Genomic DNA, 22,397 nt, shown 5'->3' on the forward strand with positions numbered 1-22,397 from the left:
AATACATCAAATGGCCAGGTTTGGATAGGTGTCATTTTCTTACACTTAAAAAAAGGCCACATTCAACAAAGAGGCTTTTATTTCTTTAAACCCTTGCTCGGATATACTCGTTATAATGGTTGACTTGACAGCATTGGTACTCGCTCAGACGCTCTGATGGGACCGTAGTTAACATCAGCACCACCACCGAGCTGCAACGGGTCTCTGTGCCCTGATCCCTCATCATGCATGGGGGCAAGAGAGGACTGGTGGCTCCGCAGAACACTTTCCTGGAGAACATTGTCCGGCGCTCCAGCGGTGAGTTTTATTCTGAGAGGGAAAGATGCATGAATGTAGATGTGACAGGTTCCACACTGCAGGGCTGCAGGATGCTGAAGTAAAACTATAATGTTAATTATATATATATATATATATATATAAGGGAAAGAAACACAGTATATACTAATAAGTCATTGTAATTTCCCTTTTTTTTGATACAGCTACTTTAACTAACAATGCAAATGACAATTCATATTATTTGTACTGATGGATTATACAATAGGCTATGTATCAGTCCAATTCCCCAGGATTCATTGGATAAAATAATATATATTCCTAAAATGATGCTGTCCACAGAAACAAGTGCTGAAAGGACTTAAGTAAAAATCAGGACAAGGTCAATTTCATGTCTACGAGAAGCATTTTATTTTTATTTTTAGGAGTTGTATAGTGTGATTTCTTTATTGTGATTTAATATGTATAAGACTTAGTTGGACCTACCCCATTAGGTCGTATAATGTTTCGTTGTGATATTCTCCTTGCAAAACAGGCAATAATCAATTTTTCAGATTGACTGTTTGTCTGCATGGGTTTCAACATGGATGGCATCCTCATGCATGAGAGTGAATACGCGTGACACTGGAGTTTTTTTTTTAGAACAAATACTGATGTGTCAGCAGTGCCGATCAGTATAATGAAAGTATGTGAAGTAATCATTCTTCCTAATAATGTTTAAGAGCAGCTTTGGTCTCTGGCATCGATCCTTCAGGCTCTCGTTTGAAGACAAACATGCAGACGCTTTAACTTTGACAGCTTCAGTATCATTTAGGAGGAAATGTCCTCAGCCGTTCCTCTGGAGACTGCGGCTCCCTGCAGACTGTTATAAAGCTGCTGTAAAACTTTGCCGCTGCTCATCAATATTTCATTGACATTAAGGCTGGAACATAAACATTTTATCAACAACTATTTCTGCCTGCTGACTCGTCTGATTACCAATGCTCTTTTAAATATTAATGGCTTTTTGCCCCTTGTTTACATTATAATTGTAGGGACTCAACAGTAACTTAAATAATTGCACTGAATATTTCAGGTACAACATAGTTTTTATAAGTTATGAGCCAACAGTAAAAGTATTCCAATGTCAATGAAGTTGCATAGCTCCAGTTTTCTAAATTTCACTGACAGAACACCAAATCTTAATGGACAGGTGCTGGGGTGTTGTGAGCTTTTGTTTCAGACGTCTGTGTTTTTCTGCGTTTTCCTGCAGAAACCAGTTTCCTGCTGGGAAATGCACAGATCCTGGAGTGGCCGGTCGTCTACAGCAACGATGGATTCTGCAAGCTGTCAGGTTACCACAGAGCTGAGGTCATGCACAGGAGCAGCACATGCAAGTAAGACGAGGTTTTGTATGAGTATGAGACCTGAATGTGAAGGTTCATGTAGATGGTTCATAGGTGGTTTAATCTGCAAAAGAGAAGCCCAGTAATAAAATAATAATAATTTTAAATATGTATAATAGCACAGTTGTCTGTCTTCTGTCTTTCTTTCTACAGCAGTTGATGCAAAATGTTCCCTTTTACCTCTCACTTTCTATCTCTCTCTCTTATTTCTTAGTTTCATGTATGGTGACCTAACTGATAAAATGACAATAGACAAAATCAGACAAACCTTTGACAACTACGAGTCCAATTTCTTTGAGGTGCTGCTCTACACAAAGAACAGTGAGTATCACATTTTTTTAATGAAATGATTAAATGCATTTTAAAACTACAGAATAAATAATATTTTCATTCTCATGTTCCTTGTTTCCTACAGGAACACCAATATGGCTTTACATGCAGGTGGCACCGATCAGAAATGAGAAGGACAAGGTGGTGCTTTTCCTCTGCACCTTCAGGGACATTACACTTTTTAAACAGCCCATCGAAGATGAGTCAACAAGAGGTGAGTTTATAATCTAGACTTTATTCACAGAAATTTATTCTGAAACCATAATATCTCATCCTGAATATGAATGCTGCCATTTTGCACATTCAGAGCCAGACTCTGTGCAGCAGTGATTGGGGGGTGGAGCCAAAGACGCAAGGTCCTGCTGATATACACGCTCGACCAATCACGAGTCATACTCAGCTGTCAATCATGATGTTTAACCCTGTTTTTATAGCATCAAATAACTAAAACCAATCATCAGTGTGATAACAACTTCCTAAAATGACAGAAACCATCTTTGAAAAAAATCTACCTCACATATTAGCAGTTTTAGTTTGGTCCATGTCTCATCCGTTAACATAGATTTTTGACCTCTACTGCAGCCAGCCACCAGGGGGCCAAGATACTTTGGCTTCACCGTTGGGGAGTTGTCCTGTCATCCCTCATTATATAACGTCTATATGTCTGAAACGTTTGTACTTGCTTCTTCTGAAATACATTGAAGTTGCAGTGCAGCCAAACATCTCAGACACACACGAGTGGCTGTGACTTAACACACGTCTGTTTCCTGGTATGTAACATACAACTGTCCAGGTGTTGTGTGTGCGGGTCAGTGCACACTTGTGTCTCTGTGGGTCCACACGGTGCAGTGTCCCTAGGGAACACGCGTGCTTCTGTGTGTTTTACATACATGAGGCAGACCACATGGGGATGTTAACTGTTTGAAAATACTGTTTGTACTCAGGGGAAATGAAGAGACGCGAGTCCCCCATAACACAAGCATGTGCCAGCTGGCTGAGTACTGCTGGCTACTGGCTTTACAGTACAAAGATGCACCATGAATACAGCATGAAGCATTTATGTGCTGCTTCTCACACAGCTCACAGCTTCTTTATCTTTGGGACACAACATGACCACAACATAGAGTAAAGTCTGGATTTAGAAGCCTGCAGGGATGATATGTTCAAGTACAACTGAATATGTTGGGGAAATGACATAAGAGGGTCGCTTGTAAATGCAATGTTATGAAATCAAATTTTTACATCAGTAAAATCAGTTTTTCCACATGTCATTGGTGACATATTTACAGTTTTTCATGAAGAAAAAGAGCAATTTTTTAAATATAAAAAGTGACTGGTCTGTATACTTCACTGCCACTGTAAAAAATATTTTGTTAAATTAAAATGTGGTAAAATTTGTATGAAATTTTGTATTCATATAAACGTGGGTATGGACACAATGTTGTGAAATGCGTGATGAAATAAAAAAAGTATCTGTCTTTATTGGTCTCCAAGTAGGTTGGACGAAGTTCGCCCGACTGACGCGGGCACTGACCAACAACCGCAACCTGGTGCAGCAGTTAGCACCAATAAGCAAGACGGAGGTCAGCCACAAGCCGTCCAGACTGGCTGAGGTGAGGCACACGCTCAGTGATGAAAGGTTTCTCAATTTAAGGGACAAATCCACAAAAAATATTTGTGCAATTGAATTCCTTGTATTTAAACCAGCCAAGCAAATACATAAATGATAGTAACCTTGTTTTGGTATCAGTCGCTGGAAGTCAAATGGTTTCTTGTAGGACTTGAGAGTTTCTAACAATGTTCAACTGTTATTAAGAGGAAAAGGCACATAGTAGAGCAAAAACTGCCTACAAGGCCAAACAGCATATCAGTCGCCTAAATGGGTCTGATTCTTTTCATCAAGAAACATGGATTATTCCCACAGAAAGTTGCTAAATGTCAGAAAACGTAAAAAAAAATATCCCATCCTTCCACCAAGTTTTATGGAAATCCGTCAAGTAGTTTTTGTGTAATTTTATATGGCAAAACTGTTTACATGCTTCTTCTCTCCCGATTGGTCCCTGTCACTGAAAGGCTCTCCAGCTGGGATCCGACATTCTCCCTCAGTACAAACAAGAGGCCCCCAAGACGCCGCCGCACATCATCCTCCACTACTGCACCTTCAAGACCACCTGGGACTGGGTCATCCTCATCCTCACCTTCTACACGGCCATCATGGTGCCCTACAACGTCTCCTTCAAGACCAAGCAGAACAACCTGGCCTGGCTGGTGCTGGACAGCGTCGTGGACGTCATCTTCCTGATCGACATCGTACTGAACTTCCACACCACCTTCGTGGGCCCCTCCGGAGAGGTGATCTCGGACGCCAAGCTGATACGGATGAATTACCTGAAGACGTGGTTCGTCATCGACCTGCTGTCCTGTCTGCCCTACGATATCATCAACGCCTTTGAAAATGTAGATGAGGTGAGGGGATTTTTACGACCGTCACTCAATTTTCTGACAAATTTATTTATCGTTTTCTGCTGTCAACTTTAAAATCTATCTGCTTGATTGTCTCTGTGAAGGACGCTATAACATCTACATCATCTCCTGCAAGTCACCTACGCGAGTCTTCAAATTTCCACAGAAATACCACACGGATAGAAGATTCTCTTCTTCCAGTAAGGAAATACACATTTTCCTTTAAAAGAGCTGTTGAAACAGGATCATTTCTTTTCTTATTGAGAGTCGGATTAGAAGATTGACACCATTCTTGAATACATGTATGTGTATATGATGCTACAGCCAAAAGACCGCTGGAAACAGCCTAGATTACAAAGATTTTGAGCTTTTTTTATATTTTATTTTATTTAAAAAGTGTAAATACAACAATTAGTTGTTTTATCAGGGGTTGTTTGCAGGATTATTATTTATCCTTCATGTTCTCCCGGGCTTTTGAGTGTCCTCAAACTGGCTTTATCCACATCATATTTTATTTTATCTCATATATTTTTTATTCTATTTTACGCTAGTCTATGTTATCTTCTTTTTTTCTTGTATTTTGTATTATGTCCTCTTTTGTCGTACTGCATTTTGGTCAACTGTGGTAGTTTGTAAATGTACAATATAAGAAACCGTGACCGCCTGTAAAATAGATTATATATTATTTTGTTCTCATCTTTCCCTCCTGTGTCGCTGTGCAGGGCCTCAGCAGCCTCTTCAGCTCCCTGAAGGTGATCCGCCTGCTCCGTCTGGGCCGAGTTGCCCGCAAGCTGGACCACTACCTGGAGTACGGAGCAGCTGTCCTCGTTCTGCTGGTGTGCGTGTTCGGCCTGGTGGCCCACTGGTTGGCCTGCATCTGGTACAGCATAGGGGACTACGAGGTCATCGACGAGATCACCAACACCATCAAGAATGACAGCTGGCTCTGCCAGCTGGCCCTCAGCATAGGAACCCCTTACCACTACAACACCAGCGGCACGGGCCAATGGGAGGGAGGCCCCAACAAGGACACGCTGTACATTTCCTCTCTTTACTTCACCATGACCAGTCTCACCACCATCGGATTTGGAAACATCGCTCCAACCACAGACGGTGAGAAGATCTTCTCCGTGGCCATGATGATGGTGGGCTGTAAGTACTCGGGTCACAGAATTTCTAATCTTCTGGATACGTCTTAAGCTCCATTGTTTTTCAGCTGATGTGGTTCATTATCTTTGAGAGCAGTAAAACCCAATAGGTCTGATATTACATAACAAACAGTATCATTACTGTTCTTAGTGTCAGTGGTGGTTAATGGAGCAGTAAGAGGAGATGCCATCATAAAGACACTGAAATCACACATGCATCTAATGCACATTCAAACATGTCTTCTATCACATGATCACACACGTTTACACAGTTTCCAGTTCACACAATCCTTCCTGTGTTTTTACAAGTCTCTGACAAATAACACAAACTAAATGTATCCAGTGGGATGAATTTAGTTTGTGTCATGAACAGGGAAATGTATGTATTCCCCCATTTTCCAAATGGAAAAAGTTTCCCATGTAGTAAATCCATGAAAACTACACATTTTGGACCACGACAGTAAAGTCTACTTTGTGGATTTGTCTTTCAGATGATTAGCCAGCCAAGCTAACCAGCTACTTCCATGTGATAGTGTAACAGTCTTAACCTGCCAATGAGGAGTGGTGATCCACCAGTATATAGTGGCAGAAGCTCCTGGTTTAACAAGCAGCTGGAGGTGGGAAGCAGCATCCGACAGGGGAACATCAACATGTCGTTTATTAGTGCAATATGTCCGAAGAACAGCTGTACAGCAATAACCACTTTTCAAACAAAGCCTTTATCATTCAGTGCTGTTTTCCTTCTCATTCATTCATCCGTTCATCACATGCCAGAGGAACCTTGCAGGAGCGCAAACAATCTGGATGCATTTAGTCGCATGTGAGACGAGACATCGGGCTCCACGTGGCCATCGAGCAGCAAAGCAAAGCAACATACGCTGACGGAAGCTGCACAGGTTCACGAGAAGCTGCACAGTCAAACTTAACACAACGCATAGCTGGTTGTTACACATACATGTGGTGTAGCAGATTACATAATTGCTAATAATGCACCGGCACAAAACGCCAGATTAAACACATATAGACAAATACTCTCACACATGGAGGTATATGTATAAAGTTATAATGCATTCCAGCACAGGTTGATGTGAAGAGTTAATTCCTGGACACTGAAAAGGTTTGAATAACTCAGAGCCAGATTTGTATCCATGAATTATTCTCCTCAGTGTTTGGCTTTATAATTCTCTCTCCACTCCGGTCGTGTAATTCACATTTAGCTGCAGTGTCAGTGCTCGAGCCGCTGGGGGAGAGTTTAGAGACTCGGCTTTTGTCGATAATAAAAAGTGACATGTTTGTCGCCCGGCCTGCTCTGTGAGTGTCTGCGTGAAGGGTGGTCATTATCGCCACCCTTTAATAAAAGATAACGGTCGATGTGTCAATTCCCTTCCGTGGATTTTGATTTGAAATATACGTAAGCTTGTTTATACATTATGTGAATCACAGCGTGGTATTTTTTTACATCTTTCACGTTGAATGGCTTTAATTTCAGATCCAGTCGCAGGTTTTAATTGAAAATTGTAGGAACATTTTGTTTAATATGATCTGATGCAATGTAATGTACCTCAGCATGTTGTGAATGCCATATATCAAAATTTACATTAAACTTCTTTTAATTTAGGGCGTAGTGAACATTTAATTCACCTTATCTTTCCTACCTCAAAGATTTCATTCACAAAAAGAAGTCTATTCACCGGGAAATATTGAATTGTGTGAATTTATTATACATAAAAATACGTCAGATCAACTTGATCTAAAGGCCTTCACATAAATAGAAATATCTGCTTTTACGCAGGTGTCATCTCTCCCTGCAGTTACAGTCATAGCTTCACCTTCAGCGTCACTTTGCTCACACTTCGCCTTCGTGCACTAACCTTTGGCCTGCTCCTCCAAAACAGCCTGTAAAGTGATGCAATAAAAACAGTGAGGGAAACACAATCTGACAGCCACGCTTCAAGGTTTGTTCTTCCAAAAGAGAAACACCCATTGCTCTGGTGGCGCCTCGATCACGAAGACCACTCAGTCACACTGAAGTGTCGGCCTGGATTACGGCCGATAAATCTCCTGCTACAGATACAGTAATTATGTGGGAGGCCAGAGGAGGAGAGGGGAGGCAGGGTTTGCCTGCAGGCTCCAGTGTTGTAAATGAACAATGAGCCATCACGTTGGATAAGTATCCTAACCTCTGTGATCCGGCGGTGGCGACTGGAGACGACTCGTTCCTCTTGAGCGGGTAAAACCTCACGATGAGAGGAGCTGACGGACTCTTTGAGGTCACTGCAGCGCTGTACAGCAGTGCTCTCACTAAGGAAATGTACATTATCAGTTATATTATAAAGTCTTAGCCCAACCCTTACTATGTAAATATGAGTGTGTTTATGTGCTCTTTAAAACAGAACCAGTTATTCAACTGTGTATTTTTATATTAAAGCATGTGCTGCAGTTTTATCTTAATGAAATCCATCAGTGAAACATTAGTGCTCCACTCTAAAACCTATTTTTAAAAACTATAGTAAATTCATCAATTAGTTTTTCTAGTTTTAGGCCTATAATAAGATGAAACAGGGTTTTAATTTGCATCTAAAATAAATTGTGGCATTTCTGTGGCATTTTTGTGCCATAAGGGGTTTTATTCCTTTGAAAACCCCTTAAACTGCAAACAAAAATGCATTAATATTTTACAATCCATTAATTCATCCATTATTTATTTCAATGTTTAGTGTGAATATTGAATTAAAGTTACAAATTAATGGGTACATGTAATGTTCTTTTGTAAATCTTAAGAGGATTTTTTCCTGTAAAAAACTCAATAAAATATGCATATGATTCATTAAAAAGCTTAATTCTGTATGTAATCATCATGAGTTAATTTACTCAAATCTGAGAAAAGTGATCTATAAATCATATACTTATCATAATTTTATTTTACTTGAAGACTTTTCAGAACTAAAATCACAAAAACAAACATGTTGCTGAATAAATCATATCTGCTTGTCAGTTTGTTATTGACGCTGCTTTTTCTCTTCCCTGACGACTGACGTTACTCTTTGTCTTCTGTCTCAGCGCTGCTGTACGCCACCATCTTCGGAAACGTCACCACCATCTTCCAGCAGATGTACACCAACACCAACCGTTACCACGAGATGCTCAACAACGTGCGTGACTTCCTCAAACTTTACCAGGTTCCCAAAGGTCTGAGCGAGCGAGTCATGGACTTCATCGTCTCCACGTGGGCCATGTCCAAGGGCATCGACACAGATAGGGTCAGTAGTAGTATCAGTTACTGTTTGTAGCAGTAGTAGTTATTCATTAAGGGTCTCAGCATTAAGTAGCAATCTCAAAGTGTAATAAACCAAAATGTGCCTGATTCCATTCAGGCACACATGTTTAATTTTTCAGGTCCAAAGATGAACTAGCTTTGCTTTGTCACAGTCAGAAAGTCAGAATGCTATCATTTTTAACGGTCTCATAAACGTGCATGGGCTGGTTGGAAGGGGGACGTGGTGAGATGATCAGTGAGGAGCCTCAAAGGTCAAAACTGAAGATTGCGTGCACTCGTTGACCCTCAAGGTTCATGGACACTCTGCAGGACCTTGTGGTCACACAGCTCCAGAGTGGCAGTACACTTCAAGAGAAATTTGATGATGTGATAAGAACTATGTCAAATATCTGATACCATCTTTGAGAAAAACTTATTTGAGGTTTACTTTGACTTTTTAAGTTTCCATGTCCCGTCCACTGACATGGAGGAGGCTGGGCTTATGATCTATTCTGCGGCCAGCCAACAGGTGGTGGTCAAGATGCTTTGGCTTCACTTTTAACAGTCTATGGACTTACCATGCAGCTTTATTTTTAAATGTTGTGAATTATATTGTTATCGTGTGATAATTGAGCTGCAATCAGATACTGATGTTATAGCTCCACTTGTTGGCTTTACAAAATGACAATGTTTTCTAACATTAAGTTAGTTCCATGTTTCTACTGTAGTTGTTTTAAACCCTATATCTCCCTCTCCCTCTCAGGTTCTCTCGATTTGTCCCAAAGACATGCGGGCGGACATCTGCGTCCACCTGAACAGACAGGTCTTCAACGACCACCCGGCGTTCCGTCTGGCCAGCGACGGCTGCCTGCGCTCGCTCGCGGTGGAGTTTCAGACCACACACTGCGCACCCGGAGACCTCATCTTCCACATCGGTGAGAGTGTGGACACCCTCTGCTTCGTGGTGTCAGGTTCACTCGAAGTCATCCAGGACGATGAGGTCATCGCTATACTAGGTAATCCAACGCAATATTATGCAATAGAGCAGTAGAGCTGAGCTGGCTGAGATAAAACTGGAGCAAAGGTTGTGTTAGTGCAAAAACCTTTATGATTAGGTCCAGTGTCAAACAGATATAGGATGTCCTTCAACTTTCAACTTTAACTCGAAAAGATTTTTGTCCCATATCTCAAGATTTTTCAGCACTTATCCAGTATCATGTTCTGAAATAAATCTTAACTTTTATCTCACACACGAGTTGTTCATGAGAATGGCAGATCTAGGATTTTTATAAATCAGGGGCCATATGGGAGCTACATCCGTGCTCTGATTCAGTTAGGTTCATATTTATGTCATTCCTTGTTTACTTTTAGCTCTATAGCTCTAAGCAAAGCCACAATCACTGAATATATTTTTGAAAATTCCTGTTCGAGCACATTTTGTACTTCATAACGCAAAGAAAGAAAAAAGATTCTTAATACATAGTCATATTTATTGTTAGTTTTGTTTGTAGATTCCAGCTGTGGCCAGTGCCCCCCTGGTCCCACCCCTGGATCTGCCCCTGATGACAATTTTTTATTCATGTGCTAAACAAAGTCATAACGTCCCATCCAGGTAAAGGTGACGTGTTCGGAGATGCCTTCTGGAAGGAATCCACGCTTGCCCGTGCTTGTGCGAACGTTCGAGCTCTGACTTACTGCGACCTGCACGTCATCCGGAGAGACGCTCTGGTGAGGGTGCTGGAGTTCTACACGGCGTTCGCCAACTCCTTCTCCCGCAACCTCATACTCAGCTGCAACCTACGAAAACGGGTAAAAACGAAAGAAACTCTCAAGTCACAGCTGATGTTCCTCTCTCTTGTTTAGTTTGTCCTTATATGAGACTCTTCTACTTAGTTATGAGTAAGAACAACACAAGCAAAATAAATAGATAGTAGACACGTATTAAAGTACTTTGAATGTGTCGATGCAGAAAATATCATGTTATTTTAATGGCTGAGTGTGAAAACCATTCATGGACCCCCTGACAATGTACCTCAGGCCCCTGGGTGACCGCGTACCCACATTTGAGAACCACTGGCCTGGAGACACCAGATGTGTCAGGCTGGATATTTGGGAAATGCGTGTAAAATTATGCGTAAACATGGAGAATATTGCTATAAAAACATGGAGTCTTGTGTTTTGAATATTTCACCCAGACTAAACATCATAGTGCTTCAATTAAGACTTAATTAAGAGACTGAAAACTCTTCTTCTGTTTGCCAAGGAGATGATGTTTTCACTTTGTTAGTAGGATAACACAAAAACTACAAAACCACATTTCCACCAAACTTGGCGGAGGGATGGGACCTGGGCCTGAGAAGAAGCCTGTAAAATGTAACTTTGCAACATCTGCCATTTTTCGCCAACATTTAATTAATTTGTCAGGGGAAAAATACACAACACCTGTGTGTAGAAATTCTACATATTTATTGAGCAAATATACAATTTGGTGTGGCTCAAATAAAAATCTGAAGCAAGCAGATTTTAATATTTTTATAGAGGGAAGTAGTGTTTTTTTCAGCCATATGATACTGTCTTAGTTAGTTAGTTTATTCCTTTTCAGCAGATACACTTGTAAGAGTAAAATATATGTTACAGTGGTTTTCATACTCACTATTTAGGACAAATAAATCCTTTAAACCACTTCTTTTTATTTATTTATATTTCCACTATAAGATCTAGACAATCGTGCAGTTTCGGCCTTGAATATTCTATTGTAGTTCTAGTTGAATATTCTATGACAGTGCTGAAAAACAAAAAGGGGATTAAAAAGCTTCATTTAAATGGATATATTTGAGTTGATCTGATGAAAGCCTTTAAAATGAATGTAAAATGGTGTTGCCAACCCTGAGGAGACAAACCACAAATGTTCAGTATAAAAAAAAAGTCAGCAAAAGTTTTTCTGAGAACTATAAGAATCAAATCAATATTTGATGGAGCTTTTCCCGGCTATACATATTAACCCCATTAAGGCATTGAGATCTATTGCATTCCACTCTCCAAAGTAAGTTGCTCATATATATTGCTGTAATAGTATCCTATGGGAACGACATTACATCAATTCTTAATGGATATTCCCTTTAAAGTCAGTCTGGCTTCATCTGTTGTGCTCTTTGTTCTCATATGAAATATCTCTGAGGTATAGATTTGAATCATGAGGCCTTTATCTAGTAAAACGTACAGGTTTATGAAGGAAATAAACATATATATATATATATATATATATATACATTTAGAGTGTGTTTACAGAACACTTGGTTTTCTCTGCTCTATAAATATTTGATAGTATTTAAAATAAGCATATACTTTTAAATTCCCCTCTGAGTTGTCTCGCAGTTACAGTCCAAGAGGTCTTGTGCAATCACACACACACACACACAGACACACACACACACACACACACACCACACACACACACCACACACACAGTAAACACACGTCTCTGTGAGGCAGCTAAACAATTTCAGAACAAATTGTGGCACCATGCTCAAATATTTATGGCTTTTACTTAAAATGTATTAAATGAAAAGAAAGCCATCTATTATTCATTTGAGCAGCATTAGAGACTTGGCACGCCTGCACAGGTTTAAGTTCTAAACTCGGACGTCTGTACTGTTTTAACGTCACTTCACTTGCTTTTCCACGAATGTGCATCAAATGTGCTTTGTTAGACATGTCTAAAGTGTCTGAGATGAATTCAACCTCAGCTGCATTTGCTTCAAACTGCTTTATTTTAGATTTTGACACTGTTCAAGAGCTTATGGACGTGAACTGTCGTGCTCATGGGCCCGTCAGCTTTCAACATAACATCTAAATCACTTTCATATGAATCCACACATGAGTTGAGTGATGATGTATATTTTAGAATCTAAAATATGTCACAAAAGAAGTCAGGTCAAATCCTATTTATTTATGAGGAACATTTCAAAAAAGCAGGAGTTGACCCAAAGTGCTTTACAATCAAAACTAACTAGAATGTTACTCAGTTGTGCGCCCTCGTTCCTCTTATGAAAACCCTTTTAATTTCACCAAATTTGGATTTTTTGGATAGGCACCAAATTGGACAAACTCATAAATTTCAGTCCCTCTGCTTTTTTGAATTATGAAAATCGGTTGAGTGGTTTTTGCATAATCCTGCTAAATAACAAACAAACACAGACGAAAACAGAACCTCCTTGGTGGAGGTAATGAATGAGCAATACACAAGAATTAATGGTAAGATGATAAAATAATAATAATCAATGATCATTGAAAGAGAAATTGAAGGTTTAAGAGAAACAGAACTGAACAAAATGTAGTAAAGTACAAAGAATTCATTTATTGCTCTGAAAGTTACGATTACGTTGAATTTATTCAACAACACAGATTCGAAATGTTTCTGCGAAGTCTGAGTAGGAACAGAAAAGTGAGACGCTGAGAAGTTGTGACTTTTCTTTCACTCCATCAGACGTCAGAAACCATTGTGGCGTGGACGTTGCTCCATTATTGCATTATTGCTCCATTAACTGTTTCCCCAGTGCATTGCTGCTTTCACCATCTTTAATATTTCAGCATACACCGCAGCAGGTCTGGATGCCTATCCCTGCTTCAAAGCTGCATTAAATAAATGCATTCTGTTACATCTAAGTAGAGCACAATGTGTAGCATGTGTAAAGCTTTGCAGTGGGACTCAAATCCCAGTCCTCATGCACAGATTCTCCCTCTTGCAGATCATCTTCAGGAAGATTGCGGATGTGAAGAGGGAGCAGGAGCGTCAGAGAAGCGAGGTGACGCTCTCCATCCCCGAGGACCACCCGGTGCGAAAGCTGTTCCAGAGGTTCAGACAGCAGAGAGATTCTCAGACGCCGGGAGAGTCTCTTGCGTACCTTGAACACAACTGTGTGCAGGTGGAGCTGCAGCGCCACCACCACTCCGACTCAAACTCCTACACACAGTGTCCGACTGTATCCTCGCAGCACCAGGAGTACAGCTCCATCGTGCAGAGTAATCCGCCCTGCACAGGAGGCGAAGAGGGTGCAGGCAAGGCTGCATCTCCACAAGCATTTGTCCAGACTGAAAAGTCAGAACATAGCGGCACACAAGAGGCAGTGGAGACTGTATCGAGGCCTTGTGCTGAGATTAAACTCTGCCAGGTGGGTAACAGCCCTGCACGAGGCGGTGGTACAGGGGGAGAGGCAGGTGGTGTATGTGGTGTTACCAGCAGCAGAGGTGCAAGGGGGTGGGCAAAGTTTAAAAACGCCACCTCTGCCGCACCAGCACCTCCTGCCGTCGAGCAAGAAAAGCAGACGCAGAAACCGGAGGAGTGGCCCAAAGGTTTGCAGTCGTCAGAACAGTTAACAGCTGCCAGGATTTCCGAGGAAGGTGGAGACACGGGCACCACAGAGGGGGGCAACAGTGCAGGAGAAGCAGGCGAAGAAACGAGCGCCCTGCACAAAACTGACTCTTGCGACAGTGGGATTACAAAGAGCGACCTGCGCATCGACCGAGCAGGAGACTCGAGAAACTCCTTTGAGCGAAGCCCGATGGAAAAGAGCCCGATGGAGAGAAATCCGTTCGAGCACAGCCTGTGCGTGGACGGCGAGGTCTCCCTGAAGCACTCGTTTGTGCAGCCGGTGTCCGAACAAACGCTCCTGCAGGCGACGCTGCACGAGGCCAAGCAGGAGCTGAAGGGAGACATTCAGATCCTGAGCGGCCGGCTGTCGGTCCTCGAGTCTCAGGTGAGCGAGATCCTCAGGCTGCTGTCGGTAAAAAGGAGACTCTCACTGCCGCCGACGTCGTCTCCGAAGGCAAGAGTCAAAGCTCAAGACTCAGTCGCCGCCTCCAGGTCGGTCACACGCAAAACGGATGATGGGCCTTTTTGATTTCACCGATTAAAACGCCACAAACTGGTTCTGTATGTGACGCTGATGCATGTCCTGCTGGACTCTGGCCTGCCAAAGAAATTTCATGAATTGAAGGAGACATATTTTGCTTTTTCAGTGTTTCTTTCTTTCCTCTAGTTGTTACACGGGTTGTTTGTGTGTGCAAAAGTTGGTGTGCGGTTGACCAATCACCGCAGAGTGGGCTTTACCGGGAGGGGGGGGGGCCCGGATGTAAAAACACATTTTTCAGACAGAGGCTGAAAAGAGGAGCTGCAGCAATAGATAGTCTGAGGAAAGTGATGTGTTTCCCAAACATTAGAGCATGTAAACCTTTTCAAGTAACAACCCAAATTAAAATGATAGATCTGGATATGGAAAACACATAATATGTCTCCTTGAAACACTTGACTGCATGCAGAAATCCCTTTCATGTTACTGTAGCACTTCAAAACCCCAGGGATTTTTCTAACTTTTTTGACTTATGAGGTACTTTGATGATCGTGTGTATGTTATATTTCAGGAGCAACTAATGGAAAACTACTCAAATTAAACACTCACTGTTATTACTAGGACATTAGTCCATTGTTTTCATCACGACGTAAAGCAACGTATCACAGAGACTCTGGTGAAGCCTGACAGGGAATAAAGTAAATATATGAAGTAGCTGAGGTCAAGTTGCGTTTTTAAATATGTTTTTTTTTGTGTTTCTTTTTTGTAAATTTGTCATTTTCATGATTCCTGAACTTTTTGTCTTAACTCTCAAGAAAGCAGGACCAGCTCTGGCTTTTTTATTATCCTTGACGGACTGGAGGTGAAACGCCCTGTATGTTAAATAAAGAAAGAACAGGGTTTCTGATTGCTCATCCTCACTGGAGTAACAGAGGTGACTGTCTTTCTATAACTCAGTTGTCAGGTAATTAAACATGTGCCTTACAATATGACGCCTCATTGAGTGTTGTAGTGACGAGACAAACAGAATATGAAATGATACAAGTGGAGGATAATGAAACTATTTATTTTTATTTATACATTTATTTTCTACTATACATTGTGTTTGAGCTTCATTCCCATGCATGTTAAACAGAAATGCAATAATGACACTTCATTTATTTATAGATTTTTGTTTGTTCATTGTCATAATTTTATTATTTTGTGATATGAATATATCAGCAGGTAATGCAGAAAACTTACTGTATATTCCTTCATGTAATTTTGCCTCTTGCTCAGGTTGATTTCTTCTAATATTCTTCTTAATTTCAGTATTGGGATTTTATATTTGCCTGTTTGTTGAATGAGGATTCAAATCCTGTTTTGGGATCAACTCAGATTAGAAATAATGGGTCACTATGCACATGTAGCTATGCAAATATAAATGAACTTGCACTGCATTTGGTGATAAAAAACATTTGCATTAATTTATTCTCTTTGGATGAAAAAAAACTTTTCTGTGTGGCTGCAAACCAGCAACTGTAAAGGATGTAAGCATGTGACTGTTATCTGATGCAATGTATTTATTTGACCTTCCACACAGACCTGACCCTGCATGCATCCAGGGACCCTGACAACGGTGACGTGAATAATGAAACTGATGCCTGATCACAGTCTGGTGTTTGGTCTCCTCTGTAATGCAGCACAAACGTCCGTCCCTGTGTAAATTAGAAGCTTTGAAAAATGCAATGTGAAAACCTTTTAATCTCTCGTGTTTTTTTGTTTGAAGCAGAGTTTTTTGGGGCATTAACGGTTGTAAGTGAGGTCACTTCTCTGCTTATTGTGTGGGGTAATTTCTTTCTTCTGAATTATGAAAAAAAATCCATGTGACTACCCACCAGGCCAAGGAGGTTATGGTTTAAATGCTTTTTGGATGGGCCAAGGAAGACTCCATAAAGTTTTGGCATAGATCCAGACAAAGTGATGGATCACTGTCATTAACATTGCGTGAGAGGCTAACTTTTAAGATTTCTCTTGGAATTAAAGAAGAAGAAAAAAATTGGGGGTCTGAGTGGACTGCTGGGTTTTTATTGAGTGCCATACTAGTTTAATAATGTTTTTGATTCAGTTGAAGACAGTACAGGCAACAATTGTGCTCAACTGAAAGCAAACCAAGAACACACCACTTGGTTAAACTGCTAAAAGTGGAGGAACGAAAGTATGTCTAATGTTTAATGCACACAGCCCTCCAGAACACTAGGTGGCACTAATGTCTTGTTTTAATATCCTTATAAGCTGTGCACCTGTTTAGCCACTAGATGGAGATATTTTACTGCGTTTTGGTTATAGCCATGGTTACACTTGATGGCCAATTGCTCTCAGGACATATTACCTGCCTCATGCACATGAAATAGAAAAATACAACCTTTGCACTAAAAGCTAAAAGGCAAAAAAAAAAGCTTGTCAGCTATGAATGTGAACTAGAGCCATTTAAAAGTTGTAAGGCCAAACCAATGTAGTTTATCATAATAGAACGTGAAGAAAGGCAGAAAAGTCACTATATATTATAATTATTATTATTGTTTGTCATTTTGGTGCAAGATCTGGCACAATTATTTCTTTCGAGATGAATAAAGTTCTGTCTTATCTTGTCTTAAACCTCTAATAATCAGTTTATAGTCATAAACTACATCTATCTATCTATCTATCTATCTATCCATCCATACATCCATCCATCCATCCATCCATCCATACATCCATACATTCATACATACATACATACATACATACATACATACATACATACAATAAGGAGGAGCGTTGTTTTGGCCCCGCACTACAACTCCCATGAGTCACTGGGCGTAAACACAGCACGGCGCATGCGCAGCGGCTAGCTCCGGTGGATCAGTGACGTCTACCAGTGTATTGACTGTGAATGGAGTCGCTCCTCCACCCACCTGATGAACGTGCGGAACAACCGGAACAATGGTGAACGGGACGAGGTAAGAAACAGCTCTTCACTTTTAACAAAACCCGCCGCGGGGGACGGTTTGAACAATGTCGGTGCGAGGGGGCCACGCCGAGCCGTGTGGCTGCGGTGCCGCCGCCGCTGACCTCCGTACCGGTGTGGCCGGTCCACTCAGCCGCCGTCGTCCACGTTAGCTCCGGCGAGTTTAATCTCTTACCTCCCTGAGCTTTGTTCCTCCCGGAGCGTCGGTTTCAGTGAGTTGAGCTGCCCCGCACAGGAGGAGGGGACATTTACATCTGCTTTGCAAGTTGTGTTTGTTTTGTCCGCTCCAGTGTGTGTGTCTGTGTGTGTCGCACATCGGCCATGTCCCGTCCTACTAGATAAACATTGAGCTCCCACGAAGAGAAGCGAGAAACGAGGGTGTGAACCAGGGTCCCCGGGTCCTTCAGGGTCCTCCGGGGTCCCTCTGAGTGGTCAGCAGAGTTCAGGGGTCATCAGTCTCTGTGTAGGCTGCACTCGGGAGCTGTGTAAATGTTTTTAAAGTGATGTAAACTTAATAGCAGCTCATATCTATACTTTATGTCGTTTTCGTTCTTCATATTAAACTTTGACACTGAGCTTGAAGGGCCTGTGGGGTAAATGCTGGAGGAGATGTACCTTGTATCTGAAAGCTGCTGAAAAATAATGTTGTAATACTGTAAGTTGGAGAAGCCAGGCTATTTGTTAATAATAAGCAGACTCCCAAGAGGAAAAAGGAGAAACCCCTCTCTGAACTGTTGGTCCTCCTCCCCGGGTCCTCCTCCCCGGGGCCTCCAGGGTCCCTTAGAGAGAACAGCCTTGCTCAACACGGTCCCAACAAATTTCAGAGGTCAATGAGTGTAGGCTTCATTTTAAGGGTGTGTTCCTGCTATGAACGTTGTGTAAATCAATACCAGGTCATATCTGTCTTTTGAGTTCTTTGTTTTAAAATGCTTGAAGGTGAGTAGGGAAGTGTTAATAGATGGAGCTAATGCTGGGAAACGTATGTCAACACATTGTAACTTTGGCTAATAATTCATCGTCAGAGCGTGTATCTGCACTAAAGTCTGACAAGTAAGACACTCAGTATACGAGATGTATAACTGCAGTAAACTAATATTGTCCAATAGGGATAGAACCATAAATCCTGGATTAACTTGAACTTGCCTTTCACAGAATAATATAATATGCCAAGATAACATAACGTAGACTTTATTGTCTCAGTGGGCAATTTGCCTTGGACATCACAGTATCTGCTGTATCAAAAAATACAATCGAATGCATTCATCCACCACACATTCATATATAGATAAAATTGACATATATTGCATTATAAAACAGTGATCAACAGACAGGGGGACCAGAGAGTGTTTAGAACGTTGTACCGCCTGAGGGGAGGAACTGGTTCTCAGCACAGAGGGCACCCAACAAGTCTGCCCTTTATTAAAGAGTTGTTACTGTGCTCAAGTTATACTGATGTACAGGGACGGTCATCTCTGTCTTTTGGAGAGGCCGGACACCGTCCTGTCCTACACCACAGTCCCAAGAGGACAAACAAAGAACAGCTGTCTCCAAGTCCTCCAGGGTCCCTTTGAGGGGATCCCAGTGGTCAGCCAAGTGTGACAAAGTTCAAAGGTCATTACTTTCAGTGTCGGCTCCACACCAGGTCATATATATTCTTTATAGCTTCTTACTTCTTCACATTAAAATGCTTGAAGATAAGTAGGGCAGGGTGGTTAATGTATAGGAATAGATGGGCCTGCGGGGTTAATGTTAAAAAAGGAGGCAAATGGTAACTTTGGCTAATAATTCATTGTTGGACCTTGCACCAGTAGTGTAGTCAGGCAACTAGGCCACTCAATATGTGATATAAATAACTGCAGTAAGTGAATATATATTAAGTGCTGGTCTCATCCATGATTGACAAACTGAGGTTACGTACAGATGCGTGACCCCCATAAAGAGTCTGACTGCTACATGAGCCAGGATAAAAAGGAGCAGCCCGCGGAGCTTTCAGACATTCGATACTTCACCTGCTCTGCGTTAATACTCGGCTCTGTTGCGCCGCTCAGAAGTGGAATGACTCACTTGTGAAAGCCGTGAAGTTGCAGGTCAGTCGGGGAGCACAACGCGCCAGATTATCTCAGTGTTATCGTTCCAGTGGTGGTGGGCTATTACCCCCAGTGAGGTGCTTATCAGGGAAGGCTTGCATTCCCGAGAATTAGAATACTCTAAATCATGGAGGGGCCTGTGTGTGCTTGTAATGCCTTGTGAGAGGGCTTACTGCTGTGGTGTGGTCTGCAGGCATGTTTTCACTGTAAACATTGGAGATACCTTACATGATGTACCAGGCTGTTATTTTGTCCACAAGTGTTAATGCTCCAGACAGGGAGTTGGCTGATTACAGATCAGCGCTGACAGCCGCTGACATTTGAGTTACGTGTTTTGTTTTTCTGAATACGCACACAGATTATTAGTCAGTGTTGCAACCGCATGCTTTCCAAAGAGATTTGTGCTTCTAAGCCTCCGAGCAGGGGTGATATGATGCTGTAGGCTGAGTATGACTTATCACATATGTATCAGTCTGGGCGTGTGTATGTTTTAATAGCATGTGCTTTTTCTTACTGTGACATGTCACACATTGAAAAATCCCTAACGGGCATGGTGAATGGAAAGTCCTTATCATTGCCTGATGGAAACAATAGGCAATGCGTCTATTTTGACAAATAGCTCGTCGTCCTGTGTTAGTTCTGTTTATTAGTTGCTGTTAACATGTGTCAGTCATCTTCAGCAATCATAAGAACAGGTGACAGACTATCGTGTTCCCTTCGGCTACAGCAGAGTCTGTCTTGTTTTTGCTTCACATCATCCGGCAGTTGTCACTGACATGAACACGCTCTGTGCTGACGAAAACTTAATTCAGCGAAAAGTGTCCTTGGTGAAAGTTAAACCAATTATTGTTATGTTTATCCCCCAGCGTATAATTTAAGAGGATAAAGTGATCAGTATGTCCGTCACTCTCTGCGTCTGTAATCATTTTGTATAGGGAGTAGAACTCCAAAAACCATCTGGTATTTTACCCTGAACCTTAACAATTATGTTAATCAGGTAAGGAAGTAGAGCCTTTTGATAATTTGGGTTTGCCCGAGGGGGATGTGTCATCTCTTCCGACTCTTGTTCTTTCGTCCTCAAGCAAATGCATTCCGCAAACAAATGGATTGTTCTCTCCAGATAATGTCGGCTGCACGATGGTGGATTTTAAGTTAGAAAAATGAAGAATGTAGAAAAAATGTGTAGTGTCGGTGGTGAAAAGACTGCAAATCAAAAAATGCCATTTTGACGACTGCTCAGCTTATTTTTGGCAGCTGATCGTGGCTAAATCAGCAGATTTCCAAAGGGGCGTGTCCACACCCCTTGTTCCAGCAATAACTCACTAAAAACATCTGCAATAGTTTATAACGAGTCTATTTTCTCTCCTCATATTTCATCAAAATAAAACATACATGTAATGTATAAATTTAATTCCAGTTGACGGAATCTTCAGTTCAGTTCATTAACTGTCAGTGTATTGTACCTACGCCCCTCTCCATCAGCACACACAAACACTGCTGAAGTGCTCTTTGGGGGACTGGGTTAATGAGCTGAGTGTTAAGTTTCACAGGAAGGGCAGCGTAGCAGGGAGACACCAGCTTCCATGGCCGTATTAAGCACCACACGGTGAAAGAGTAAACGACCGCACCAAACAACAGGGGGGAGGTATGGACTAATTATTTATTCAAGGGTGTGTGTCATTTAGCTGTGGCTGTAACACAGCTGAGCCCTATAAGACCTCCATATGTCAGCACGGGTTCTGGATGTTGCGGTTACATTAATGTGCGGAAGCAGGTGCTGAACCACAGACTCTGTGATTGCTTTTTTCTTCTCGTGAGAGTAATTAAAATGCACATCCTTATTTAAATGTTATATGATCTTCTCTTTTTGCACATTATGGCTATGAATTATTGTGAACCATGCTCTGTCAAACAGTTTTACGTGCACACTGGATATCGGTTAATGTCTATAATTAATTTGGCTAAGTATTGAGTGGATGCTTACACTGGAATTATTAGTGGGCACCGTCAGTTCAAGAATGTTCATAGCTAGAGAATGTGGCAAATCCAGTTATTATACATATTTATTTAACTCTGTTCCTATTGTTACTATTGCTGTGCTCCCTATGCAGTGTCTGGACATTATGACCTTGTGCAGTATGAACTGTGAGGGTCTACTGATGATATTTCTTTTACCCTGGTATCTCTACCATTGTGGACAACACTGCAAATCAGTGTGAAGCAGTGCTTCAGGGCAATGGTGGGAACTGGATTATCTTAATCAGACATTCCTGTCTGGTGATTTTTGCCCATAAACTCAATTGACTTTATGCATCACCACACCTACACCTACTTCATTAGCACATCCGTCCATTTTCTATATGCATATCTTTTTTTTTAGGTTCTAGGGGGGATTAAGCAAATCCTAGCTTTAGCGAGAGGCAGTTTACACCCTGGATAGGTCACTTGTGTATCACAGGTCCAACAGGCATACAAACAACCATTCACACTCACATTCACACCTAAGGTACATTTTTTAGAGTCTCCAATCAACGTAACCATTATCTGCATGTCTCTTGACTTTGGGAGGAAGCAAGATTACCCAGAGAAAACCCACGCAGACACGGGGAGATCATGC

The 22,397-nt window shown here is 41.5% G+C and overlaps 2 protein-coding genes across 2 annotated transcripts in view; both read left to right on the forward strand.

Annotated features, from left to right (window-relative positions):
• Positions 1-224: 224 nt before the first annotated feature.
• LOC118099523 (potassium voltage-gated channel subfamily H member 5) lies at positions 225-14,913 on the forward strand. Its single transcript, XM_047338191.1, has 12 exons — positions 225-297; positions 1,526-1,649; positions 1,873-1,979; positions 2,074-2,202; positions 3,486-3,601; positions 4,062-4,454; positions 4,556-4,651; positions 5,174-5,603; positions 8,660-8,859; positions 9,619-9,871; positions 10,468-10,664; positions 13,604-14,913. The coding sequence occupies exons 1-12, from the start codon at positions 225-227 to the stop codon at positions 14,753-14,755; spliced, it is 3,270 nt and encodes a 1,089-aa protein (XP_047194147.1). The 3' UTR covers positions 14,756-14,913.
• A 2,651-nt stretch (positions 14,914-17,564) lies between these two features.
• LOC118099376 (disheveled-associated activator of morphogenesis 1) overlaps positions 17,565-22,397 on the forward strand; it is a 51,079-nt gene continuing 46,246 nt past the window's right edge. The window contains exon 1 of the mRNA XM_035143920.2: positions 17,565-17,685. The gene's annotated coding sequence lies outside the window, so the exon portion shown is untranslated. The remainder of the gene's footprint in view (positions 17,686-22,397) is intronic.

The sequence above is a fragment of the Hippoglossus stenolepis genome, chromosome 20 (genome assembly GCF_022539355.2).
Source record: "Hippoglossus stenolepis isolate QCI-W04-F060 chromosome 20, HSTE1.2, whole genome shotgun sequence".
NCBI lineage: Eukaryota > Metazoa > Chordata > Actinopteri > Pleuronectiformes > Pleuronectidae > Hippoglossus > Hippoglossus stenolepis.

Excerpts from the sequence above, each read along its gene's own strand:
- LOC118099523 (XM_047338191.1), top strand. The coding sequence starts at position 225 with ATGCATGGGGGCAAGAGAGGACTGGTGGCTCCGCAGAACACTTTCCTG. Across the intron at positions 4,455-4,555 it reads CCTTTGAAAATGTAGATGAG|GACGCTATAACATCTACATC; the intron begins GTGAGGGGATTT and ends GTCTCTGTGAAG. Across the intron at positions 10,665-13,603 it reads GCTGCAACCTACGAAAACGG|ATCATCTTCAGGAAGATTGC; the intron begins GTAAAAACGAAA and ends TCCCTCTTGCAG.